The sequence below is a fragment of the Enhydra lutris genome, unplaced genomic scaffold (assembly GCF_002288905.1).
Source record: "Enhydra lutris kenyoni isolate GAN:26980312 unplaced genomic scaffold, ASM228890v2 scaffoldscaffold22, whole genome shotgun sequence".
NCBI lineage: Eukaryota > Metazoa > Chordata > Mammalia > Carnivora > Mustelidae > Enhydra > Enhydra lutris.
In genome coordinates this window covers 42,520,876-42,533,817 of record NW_019154106.1, presented here as the reverse complement: position 1 = coordinate 42,533,817, position 12,942 = coordinate 42,520,876, and the positions used below count along the sequence as shown (strand labels likewise).

At 47.3% G+C, this 12,942-nt stretch overlaps 1 protein-coding gene across 2 annotated transcripts in view; it reads right to left on the bottom strand.

Annotated features, from left to right (window-relative positions):
* The window catches only part of LOC111149727 (pleckstrin homology domain containing A7), a 213,152-nt gene that overhangs the window by 73,759 nt on the left and 126,451 nt on the right, over positions 1 to 12,942 (bottom strand). For both annotated transcript variants that reach the window (XM_022506967.1, XM_022506968.1), the window contains exon 5: positions 323 to 434. In XM_022506967.1, the coding sequence (XP_022362675.1) occupies positions 323 to 434 (112 nt within the window). The remainder of the gene's footprint in view (positions 1 to 322; positions 435 to 12,942) is intronic.

Sequence of the window (12,942 nt, the reverse complement as noted above, 5' to 3'; positions counted from 1 at the left end):
CATCTCACCTTTCCTCAGGCCCACCGGCCACAAATCCCACCAGGCAGTCTCATAACACACCTGTGAACAGAGGTGTGGCCCTCCCAAGACAAGTCAGAAAAATGAAGAAGGCATCCAAGGACTCAGATGTCGGTCCCAGTTCTGCCAGCAATCACCTGTTTTCTTGGACAAGTGACATAACCCCAACTGGTCTCCACTTCCTGATCTGACCTTTGAGGAAGATACTTCTTACATGCCTCCCTCACAAAACAATGGTGGGGGTCGATGGGCACCTGCACAATATTAAAGGGTGGAAGGAAGGAGTGAGTGGCCAGGAGCTCACCTTGGGACCAGGCTTGGCCTCCACGGTGGACGTAGTTCCAGCTGTGGACGTCTCACTGACCATGCTGGATGGCCTTTGGTTTCTCTCTTGCTTTGACATATGTGGATGTGGCCTGAGGGAAGACATGAGAGAGTCCAGTAAGTGCCAGGCTGCAGTGGAAGTGGAACCTGAGATTTGCTCCAAACTAGAACTGGTTCATGTACCATGACTGATCTTTTGGAAAATACCAGATTCCAGACTGTACCAGAGGACCACAAAGTCCACCTGCTTCAGGGACTCAAGACGATCACAGCTGGACACACCTTCATGGCTGACACCCCACAAAGGGGCCAAGGCCATCATTCCTGCCTGCTGTCCTAAGGTCCCCACATTTAATCTCTTAATGGGTGTCTGTGGCAACTGCCCAATCAGATGTGCATACACAGCTGTGCCACTCTTCACATGAGAGAAACCCATACTCCTTACACACACACACACACACACACACACACACACACACACCCCCCTCCATTTCTCTGGCTCCCAAAAGAAACTGCTTATAATTAGTAATAAGAAATCACTTGCGCACACATCCACACCCCCAGATACACACAGAGAATCGCTTACATAAACGCCAGTGGGGCTTGCCTCCCAAAATAGATTACTCAACAAAGAACCCTATTCTAGGAACACTCCTTTGCCCCAAAATAGAACCATCAGAGATATTAACCCCTTGTGCCATGCCTGGGAGCAGGAAGCAATGAAACATGCCTGGGACCCCAATGGAAAGCCCCTCTGTGCATCCCCAACAGCACCCAGAGACACCATGCTTCCTGTCAAGAAGGTCTGCCTGCCCTGAGAGAGCCAGAACTCTGGGAACATCTCAGTAGGACACTCAAGAGACACTACAGAGAACCCTTCTCACCTGCCTCCACACAGCTCCAGCATTCGGCAGTCCTTCCAAGCCTGGAAGGCAGCGAGTGCCTCCAACAAATTCAGTGCCTATCCCTGAACATCTTGATGCCTGATTCCCAGACTCTACTAACTCCGGGATCAGTAAGCCTTCCTCCAAGTGTGAGTCTCCTTGTTCTGTGGCTGGGTTCCCTGATGGGCAACACGATCCAGGCAGCGGCAATATACTGAGGCTCCCTGCCTGAGGAGAGGCGGAAATTGGATTTGGAGGCCTGGGCCAGGAGCCTGAAGAGAGGGAGCATCCAGACAAGACCCAACGAGGAAGCAGCGTTCTGGGTGTCCATTCGCCAGGCTCACTTTTACAGAGGTGCCACGAGGGAAAATCCTAGTTTCCACCTTGGAGAGAGGCAGGTTCCTTCAAAACCGCTACTGCACAAAGGATAAGGGATCCTTCCTGCGCCCCAAGACGGAGCCCCAACGCCCGGCACCATTACTTCTTCATGGAAGTAGCCGTGACCACTGTGCTCTGTGAGCTGTGCCAACAGCAGGACCACTGCAGCGGGACCAGCTTTCCGAGGGGCTGAGCTCTACCAGATGCTTGGCAGCTGGAGGTGCAAGTCCCACCAGGCGGAAAGATCACTGGCTCCTTATCAGCTCAGGCACTCACTTCAGATTCCCTGCCCCCGGCCTCCGTCCCAGCCAGACTTTTGTTCCTGCTCCCCACTCAGAGAATGTCACAGCACTCAGCCCGCTCGCCGTTGGCGGAGGCTGCATGGCGCAGAGAGATAATCGCCAACAGGGGGGTGAGAAAGGCCCTGAGAGGCTGCCTTGTCCAGCCCCTGCCTCCAAGCAGAACTATGCCCAAAACGTCTGCCTGGAACCTCATCTTGCCTGACGTTCAGATTTCCAGAGGTTGAGACAAGGATGAGTTCTCAGTTATGGCGGCTGTAGCTCTATGCCAAAATTGAGGACACAAAGTCTAACAATAATATAGGTTTGTTTGGGATTTATCAAGTTGAAATTGCTCCCATTTAAGACATAGACAGAGGATTATTATAGAATACTTGGGAAATATTTTTTAAAAATCTAAAAGGAAAAAAAAATGATCATACTCTTGCTACCCAAAGGAATATCATTTTTAACACTTGGTATATATCCTTCCATTCTTCTTTATATGTCTGGTTTTGGGGGTGGTGTGGGGGAAAAGAGTGCTTTTTTGTTTTTATATAATTGTTATGATACTATGTTTATGATTTTGCATTTTGATTTTTTAAACTTATTATAAATTAAACATTTTCTCTATTATTTTCAACACATCAACATCATTTTATTTATTTTTATTTATTTTTATGTAAGCTCTATGCCCAAAACGGGGTTTGAACTAACAACCCTGAGATCAAAAGTCACATGCTCTACCAACTGAGCCAGCCAGGTGCCCCACAACCACATCATTTTAAATGACCACATCACATTCCATCAACTGGCTATATTGTTTCTCCTCTGTGGGACAAAGAAAGGCTATTCAGATGGATGTGTGACTGGCCTGGATGGTCCATGATGATGGCCACTTGCACCCTTTCTGTGCCTTACAATCTTGAGCTCTGACTTTAATCACCTCCTGCTTTCTAGCCCCATGTCCCCACCCCATTCAGGGATGCTGACTGGTCAGGGAGCTCCTCCAGACAACCGTACTGTCTTACACTTTGGATGGGTGAGGAAGGAAGGTACAACCACCACCTAAGGAGCCAATTACGAAAAGATTTCAGCTGGAGAAGGACTGGTTGTGGTCCCAACACTGAACATCAGTGAGGGACAGTGGAACACAGTGGTTTGCAGCAGGGGCGGGGAGAGGGGTGGCTGGAGTGTGGCAGAGTAGAAGAAGAAAGAAAAACATGAGGACAACTCCACCTTCATTTACAGAGACCTCTGCTCAGCCACACCCAGAGAAAGCTGGCTTATCAGGCGATATGACTAAAGCCCAAACTATATCTGCCCCAGAGAAGAGACTGTGTTGTCTCTACAAACAGTGAATGTCTTCATCAGGGTTCCCCATGGGCAGGGACAGCTCCCAGCTTGAGCAACAGTTTCGATCCCTACCTCGCAGTCCCTGACCTGGCTCTTTGAAAGAACAAGGTGCACACAGCTACGCACTCAGCCCAGTGACAAGATCGGCCTTCAGAGGATGTTCCTCTGAATCTCCTTAATAACGGTAATGAACTCCCAGGTCTCCCAATGGTAAATATGACTTTGGGACATAACTAGTTATCTGGAACTACAACTAGTTTAAAAAACAAAGCAAAACAAAACATGCGGTGGTCATGCTTGGAATACCACTGGGTACCCCCAAAAAAAGGATATAAAAAAAGTCTCAGGGTACCTGGGAGGCTCAGTCAGTAAAGCGTCTGACTCTTGATTTCAGTTCAGGTCATGACCTCAGGGTCCCGAGACTGAGCCCCATGTCAGGCTCTGCACTGAGGCCTGCTTAAGAATCTCTCTCTCTCTCTCCATCTGCCCTTCTACTTACCCCCAACCTAAAAAAAAAAAGAGCCTCAAAAACAATTTTCCCACTTGGCTAAAAAGCTGGCTTGAATGGAAAGTTCTGGAGGTTGTTTACCATGCGTTTTGAACAATAGGACTATCAATGGTGTTATATATTTATATAGCCTCCCGAAGGGAGACAATACTGAAAGAATCGCCTTTCAGTGAACACAGGTGTGTTCCCCACTTAAGAGCCTGGTGGGGCAGAGACTGACTCTGTCTTCAACTCCTCAGACTCAAGATCCGTCCTCTCCTGAGGGAGAGGAGCCTGAGCCCCTGAGCTGAGTAGCTGTGAAAGGTGGTTCAGTTAACAGCATGCCCTCAAGCACATGAGTCACACAGCTCCCAGAAGAGGAGACCAAGACACCTGCACACGCTATGGGAAGGCAGACTCTTGGTGTCAGTAAATAAAATCTATTAACTTAAAAGCCTGTTTGCCAGGTTTCTGGATTCCCAAAGTACAGTGGGACGATTTGAACAAAGACGTCTCTTTCCTTGGCTTGGGCTACATGAATGCTGATTATTTTGCTGGAGGGGTGTGGGCTGAAGTTCAAAACAGTGAGCTAGAGTTTTAACTCAACTGCCTCCCAGCTGAAATGAACAAAAGAAGTTAGAACTAGACAAAACTCTGTCTGGAGAAGCCCAGTAGCAAAGTGATTTCATCCTACTCTAAACTTCCTGAAGGATGTGTCAAGTGAGCCTGGACAGAAAATCACTTTCTCTGTCCCTCAGTTTCCTCCTCTATAAAAGGAACTGCTTTTGCTACCTACTTACCCAGGAGCAAATGCATACAACACTGACAATGTGGTAAGAGGGAGGTTATAAATTCAGAAGTCATTTTTTTCTGTTGGGTCTGAATTGAGCTGAGTTTGGTTACTGGGAACCCCAGATGCCTCCCAGTAACATCATGAACAAGAGTAAGCTGTAGTGGGATCATGGCAACACCCTTCCCTACCCTATCGCTGTCTTAATAGATAGGTCACCAAGCCAAGAACCAGCAAACCTAAGGGTCGGTACACAAGGTCAAGCAAGCAGAGGTACTGGACTGGACTTGTCCAGCACCTACTACGTGCCAGGCACTCAGCCTGCATTATCTCCCTTAACCCTGGAGAGCCAGCTTTATCATACCCATTTTGTAGATGAGAAAACTGAGGCTAAGTGAGATGAATGACTTGTCCGGGACAGAAGTTGGACTCCAACACCTGGGTTTTGCCACAGAATCATCATCCCAAGGCAAGTCCCAATGTGTGACAGAAGCAGGCTGTTGCTGCTCTTCTCAGTCCCAACCCCCTTCTCCAAACCAAGAGGATCCTGGGGTGGTAGAAAGACCAGGAGCCTGGAATAACCAGGTTTCAACAAAACTCTACTGTTTAGTCACTCCTCCACAAGTCACATCATTTCTTTGGACCTCAGTTTCCATTTCTGCAAAACGGGACGAAAACTATTCTCATCTCAAAAATGGTTGTGTAGACTCTAATGACCTTTTGAAAACCATGATACATTACACTAAATGAAAAGCTTTGTTGTGGCTATTCCCAGTGGAGACCCCAGAATTTAAATCTCAGGTACGCTCTATTTTTACTCCCAAGGCACTTCTCTCCCAGAAAGCTCAAAGTGCCAAACAATTAGCTTCTAAACAAATCACTTCCTGGAAACACCCCTATAAGCACCTTATCTACGTGGGGCTCCTTTAAACTGTAATAAACCTGTGGCTGGGGGACTGGACTCCTATTCTTTCCCCAGGAGGTTAGAAAGCTATGGGGAATTGGGACTCCCCTATTGAGAAGCCATCATTAGATGTCACTTGTATCCCATCAATTCCTAGAAAAATAGGCCCCCAAATTAATTCCCTGTCCTCAAGGATTCTACACAGAGAGCTCAGCCAGAATTAATGCTATAAGAGGAGGGTGTATGAAAAGAGGCACACTCGCTCACAACCAGCAAATTTTTTAAAGTGCTCACGCCCACCACCTAAGGGGTTTGGGAAAAGCAATGCACTATGAAAAGCAGGAAGAAAATAAAGTTCTTGTCCCAAGCAGGCAGACACCTCCACACCCCCTCTTCTCAGAGAAAGAGACACACACAGACAGACCGCCAACACTCACTGTATACTCCCAGCACCCCGGGGGAGGCTGTCTGACATGGGTTTTCATTCAGCAAGTGTGGCCTTGTTACTCAACTGTGGCTTTCTGTGCTCCTTCCCCTCCCCCCTCAACTCCTCTCTGGAACAAAGGCTCCAGTTCCTCATCCCATCCCAACCCAGGAGCTGGAAACCAGCCTGAAGAACACCCCTCACCTGGCATGAAAACAGTCCCCCAAACCCAAGCATTGCTCTGAACTCAGCCTGAGTCCTGCTCAGCCATATGACCTGGGACCAGTTTCTTCTGCTGTGAGCTGTCCATGCCCCGTGCCTAAGTCTGTGCAGGGGAAGAACCAGACCTTGACCTCTACTGTTCCTCCCACCTCTGCTTTGCTACTACAGAGATGCTAAACGGGAGCCATTGGCAAGCCCACCTCTTACCTCTCAGACCCGCCTCACCCACCCCCTTACCAGGCAGCCACTCCCCCACTAGAAAACACCTTTCTAATGGAGATTGGGGGGTCGGGGGAGAAGGCATGCTTCTCAGACCAAGGAGGTAAAAGAGGAGGACCAGAGGGGTAGTCCCAGGAAAAAACAAAATGACAGCAAGCAGCAGCTTCCCTTCCAGAGCAGAGACGCCACTGCAGCATCTTTCCCCCAACACAGAGCCCGAAACGTGACTACTGCATGGCAGCGACCGCACCCCCAGTGCTGGTGCCCTTGGAGACATCAATGCCAGAGCCAGGTCAACACTAGCGCCACCTCTTCCCTACCTGTGACCATCACAAACATCGTCTCCTAGACCAGGAAGGAAAACTGAACAGTCAAGTTTCTGCATCTGCTTGCCAGATGTTTCCATTCTTCCTCGTTTTTTTCTGCTGCCATGGCAACCAAATGCAACAGGCAAAGCTAGCCCAAGCTTGCCAGGCTGGAGAGACAAGGTGCTGGTTCTATCAGCCGCGCAGTCTGGGCTCAGCGGAGGAGCTACAGGACAGACCCAGAGTTGGCCTGGACCCCCACCCTCATCCTGTGCTCTTCACCTCTCACTGCAAATTCTTACCAACTTGTAAAGGCAGGAGGAGCAGCAGCCAGCCTCTGGTTTCCCAGCAGCAGGAGACAGCCCACCCCCAGGCCCATACTCTGCATACGCCTTGGAGAGTCAGGCCCTGCCTCTACACAAGGAAAAAGTCAAAGGTCAGGAAGGTACCTCTTACCTTCAGCAAAGTATGGTTTAAAGTGGTGTCCTCCAAATACCACTCATGACATTCCAGGCCATTCCGACCTACAGTTCTTTTTCAGACATGCCAATGAGAAAACGGGGCTGCTCAGACTCCAGTGGAAGGAACAAGCTAGCCTCATGAGGAAGCCAGGAGAGGCAGGCCAAGAAAGGGTCCCCTTCAGGTTAAGGAATCTAGGAGATTTGGGGTACCTTCCACCTGGCTCCTAAGCAGAGCAGCAGGCTTCTGAACTGCCAGAGCACATACTCTCAGCTAGGCCCCACCTCAACATCAACTGCTTGACAGAGCCTAGGGAGCCGTGTACACAGCCTGCTGTCAATCAGCCGCCAGCGTCACCACTCCGGCATGCTCTTCTCTGCTCTTCCCAGAGAGCTGCGGAGGCGTCTGTCAGCGGCTTCCTGGACAGCCGGCTCAGAGGAGCAAATGCTCCTGTGCATGGCCCCAACCCCCAGAACCACGGCTTGGGAATCCCTCGGGCCAATGTTCTCTCTTTCAGTAGGCCCCTATGTGTGGCCCGTTAAGCCACAAAGCCAAACCACAAGCTCCCAATTCAAGCAAGTCATAGAGAATCAGGAAAAGAGGCTGAAAAAGAAAAGCTCGAATGACCCCATCACTGGAAATGAGGCCCTACAGAAAAGCTTGAGAACATTTTCTGGAGAAAAGACTAACGAGGCTTTGGCTTGGCATCTTTCACGCAAGAATGAATTTATTAGGGCGCCTGGGTGGCTCAGTGGGTTAGGCCACTGCCTTCGGCTCGGGTCATGATCTCAGGGTCCTGGGATCGAGTCCCACATCGGGCTCTCTGCTCAGTGGGGAGCCTGCTTCCTCCTCTCTCTCTCTCTCTCTGCCTGCCTCTCCATCTACTTGTGATCTCTCTCTGTCAAATAAATAAATAAAATCTTTAAAAAAAAAAAAAAGAATGAATTTATTAGATCAAACCTCATTACGGCAGATACAATAAAAGTCTCTAGCCTACTTAGTTGGCACAGTAACACCTATGCCAAGGAAAAGGATTGTCTCTCAAAGACCAGTCTGATGAGAGGCAGTATTAGGGTGCACAGCATCTAGGGCCAGACTATCTGGATTCACATGCTGTCACTTACTAGCCGTGTGACTTTTGGCAAGTCTCTTAACCTCTCTGTGCCTCAGTATCCATGATCATAATGGTATCTTCCTCATAAGCCTGCTGTGGAAATTAAATTAGTAAATGTAATCCCTGGGGTGCCTGGGTGGCTCAGTAGGTTAAATGTCTAACTTCAACTCAGGTCATGATCCTGGGGTCCCAGGATCGAGCCCCATGTTAGGCTCCCTGCTCGGCAGGGACTCTGTTTCTCTCTCTCCCTCTGCCCCTCACCCTCTGCTCATGCTCTCTCTCTCTCAAATAAATAAAATCTTTAAAAAAAAAAAATAAATGTAAACCACTTAGAAAAGTACCTGGTAATAAATAGTAAGGGCTCTAAATGTTCACTATAAAAATAATAACAATATTACTATTAATGGAAAAAGCCAACTCTTACTCTAGGAGGTAGATTACTTCTTGTAATGTTAAAGATGAAATTCTAGATCCCAAAACAAGGGATGTCAGGAAATTTCTTTCCAAGAAAATTATGAACTGAGCTAAAATTTGCCAGCCTAGACCTTTTACTCATTGACCTGATGTCTGCCTTGGTGGTCACTCAATAAATATATCCCACTTCTGCCCGCCAGCCCTTCTTATAGACTTACAGCACATCCTCCTTCATCTTCTCTCCTGCAGACTGAATGTGAAAGGACAGTGTTTCCAGACCCCTCACCTTAATGGTCCCCCTCCCAGGGCAATCTCAGTTGCTCAATATCCCTCTTGAAACTTAGTACCCAGATCAAAGTGGGGCTTGGCATGTCCTTGATGCTCCATAAACTTGGAATGAATGAATGAAGTAGTCCACAAACACCATGATATACCAGAACTATTATACTCCTTTCTCTACATATTGTACTTTTATTAATGCAGCCTGAATTTATATTAGCTCTTCTAAGTGGGATTTCCACAGCCTGTTGCCTTGGGTATACAGAAGTATCCCCTGGGGAACAAGGCTGTAGGACCTGTTGACTGATACCCACCTTGCCTTGACGGTTCTGACAAAGAGCAAGATCATGTAAAAGAAAAGGCGAAATGAGAAATCAAACTCTCTAATCATGCAGCAAGAGAAGCTTGTCAGTGATGGACTCAAAAGGTCCTACCTTCTTTAATAAATCTGGACTGTGGATTATTAAGCATAGTCATTAAGGATAGTGCTGGCCAACAAATATTTTGGACAGCCTTCCCAGGTGGATGGTAGAAATGCACCTCCCTGGCCCGGTGAAGTTAGGGGAGGTCATCTGACTTGCTTTAGTCAATGAAGTTTAAGTGAAAGAGCAGTGCACAATTCAAGTTCCTTTTTACTTGACGTTGGCCATCCTGGAGTCACAGAGATGGAGCATCCCTCAATAAAAATGACAGAATAAAATCCCTTAGGTGACCCATGATGGACATGGAGCAAAAGTAAGAAATAGGGGCACCTGGTTGGCTCAGTTGGTTAACATCTGACTCTCGATTTCAGCTCAAGTCACGATCTCAGGGCAATGAGACTGAGTGCCGCATCAGGCTCCACACTTAGCAGAGTCTGCTTCTCTCCCTCTTCCTGCCCCTCCCTGCGTGCTCTCTCTCTCTCTCTCTCAAATAATTAAATAAATACATTTTTTAAAGTGAGAAACAAACCTTAATTCTTTCATGTCACTTAGATTTTGTTTGTTGTTTTTACCACAGCAGACCCTAGCCTATCCTGGCTGATTCTGTATTACTGGCACAGAAACCAAAATACCCAGTGCTCATGTCCTCTGGACCCACTGATCATAGCTTTCACATTATTTCTCTTCTCCATGCTTCCAATTTGTAAGATGGGAAGTCATCTTTGGGTGGGCATACACCTGTTACACCAAGGGGCTCAGGTAAGCCCCACCTGCCAGCAGTGGGGTAGATGAGTTATCCGTCCACAAAGTAATACTCTCAAGGAAACCACATGGAGACCAGTTTGGTTTCTCACACACACACACACACACACACACACACACACACACAAGAAGGAGCCCAAGATTATTTGACTAAAATCCATCTAAGATTGTTACCACAGCCCAGAGAATGATGGGTGTCTGGAGGAGATTTAAGGATGAAAGGAAGAATCTAGGAGTAACTTAGTAAGGATGGAAATAGCAAGTTGTCTAAATCAGTGGTTTTTAAACGTCTACCTGAATTAGAACCACCTGAAGCCATTCAAATACAGGCTATGGCGTGCTAGCTCCTGAGTCTCTGATTAGTACATCTGGGGTAGGGCTCAAGAATTTGCAGCTCCAAAATGTTCCCAGGTGATGCTGGTTCAGAGACCACACTGAAAACCACTGCTATGGAAGGATTCACGTCAAGAACCTCAGGTGGAGGCTCTGGCAAGAGGAGTGGACGTGGCCTCAACAGATAGTCCTTAGAGAAGAAAAAGAAAAGAGCCAGTTTTCCACCCACCCTGATGTTAATCTAAGAGCTGATGTGTAAAGGACACATGAATGGCCATCTTGGTCTTTTTCCCTCACCACATAACACACCACACAACAAAATTAAGCTCCTCTAAGGGAACAAAACAGGGATCTTATTTGTTGGCACTTTTCTAAGATTTTGTTTATTTATTTGAAACAGAGGGAGTGAGAGAGAAAGTACACAGAGGGAGAGTGGGAGGGAGAAGCAGACTCCCCGCTGAGCAGGGAGCCCCATGTGGGACTCGATCCCAGGACCCTGAGATCACGACCCAAGCCAAAGGCAGATGCTTAACTAACTGAGCCACCCAGGCACCCCTTGTTGACACATTTTTAAAAAACTGGGTTTCTATCAGGTGAAATCAGGCTGAACTCACCCTCCAGAGCTCCACCAGGGGTAACTCTGGGTGTATTTCAGGAGGAAGCAATTTAGATAACTGGCCGAAACTCCCTCTCCAACCTTATCTCCTCCCTCCCCTTTGCAAACCTCAAACCTCAGCTACAAGTCAGTCCCCCTCTTGCCCTCTGACCCCACCAAGGCTGGTCACACTTCCTTCAGCTGTGAATGATTGGCGCATGCACGTGCACACTTATCTTTACTTATCTAAATCCCCCCTTCCTCCAATTTAGGGCCAGACACTTCAAGAAAGTCTTCCCTCTTTTGCAACCCCATCACAGCCAATCAATTACCAAGTCCTGTCAATTTTACCTCCCAAGCCCAGTTTTACCTCCAGCGTCCATCTGGTATGTCTCATTTTTTCATTCTCACTCAACTGGTATAGCTCTACGCTCTTTCCCCTCTAGGTCACTGCCCAGGTTGGGGCACTGTGACTGGACAGACAGGTCTCAATTGAAACAGCATCCCTTCCCAGGATGGAGAGGCCTCCTACAATCCCTAAGCCAGGTTAGAACCCTCTTTTATCAACTCCCATCGAACCCTATGTTTTTTCCACCGAGAACATTTATCACATTTGTGACCTCTTGTTTATTTATCTCCCCTACTCTACCACCTTCTCTTCACTACCACTCTACTATTACCACTCTACTACTCTTCACAGACAGGACTACATTTGTCTTGCACGCTGTTGTAAGTATTTAATGAATAAACCCAGGGATCACCAGCTCAGTCCACAGAAATCCTCCCTTCCTCTCAATGCCTAAAGCACGTTTTCCCTGCTTCAAGGATTGTCTGGTCACCCAGACCCTGCACCCACCACCTGAGACAAGCAAGCAGTCCTTATGACATCCAGAAAATGTGATCCAGAGGGGAAAAGTGACCCTTGAAAAAAAGGTTTTTCTTGGAAACTGGATGGAATGGAGATTAGCTACAGAGATATTTTGGGAGGATAAAAGAGGCTACCTTCTCAGAAGTGGCCAAGGACAAAATCTTAACAGTGAGGAAAAGGAGGTGTATATAAGACAAGGGTGTTCAGTGATGAGAAGTCTGCATTTCTCTAGAAGCTTTTATTAAAGTTGGTAACTTCCCAAACTATGTGTTCTAATGGATTCTCCATACAGACCTTTAAAAATGACAGGCAGCCATTTCTCTAGGATGCCTTAGGAAGGGGACTGAACTCACTGACCTCCCAAGAGCTTCTAACCTTCAGGAATTCTTTAAATATGCTCATTCCAAGATGGAATGTGGAGAATCCACATTCTGGCTCTGTCTTTACATAGCAGTTCTGTCTCAATGTAGAAGACAAGACAATCTTTGCCTCTCATCCACTTTCTAATAGTACTGATACTTTCCAAGTCAGACCCCATGACCCATGGACCAGGAGAATCCAAAGAATTTAGCAAGTAGCCAATCACTAGTGGCAAGGGTTAGCCCTGACTAGAGATCAAGCGGGGGTGCCATCCTGACTTTCTCTACTTCCAGCCATGCAACTTTGAACAAGTGACCCTACTTCTTTGAGTCTTGGTGTCTTCATCTCTAAAACAGTGATGACAGTCTACTTCTCAGGATTGTTGTGTTATATGTAAACCCCCAGCACAGAGTAAACAGGCAAGGAATATCAGTATCATCGTTATAGATTTCTAGTTTTAAAAGTTCTATAAGGTAGGAGGTGCCTGGGTGACTCAGTTGGTTGGGCAACTGCCTTCAGCTCAGGTCATGATTCTGGAGTCCCGGGATCGAGTCCCAAATCGGGCTCCCTGCTCGGCAGGGAGTCTGCTTCTCCCACTGACCTCTCTCCTCTCATGCTCTCTCTAATGCTCTCTCTCATGCTCTCTCTCTCTCAAATAATTAAATAAAATCTTTAAAAAAAAAAGTTCTATAAGGTAATGATTCTAAACTGAAAATACTGTAGGAACAAAATGATGTATGGAATTTG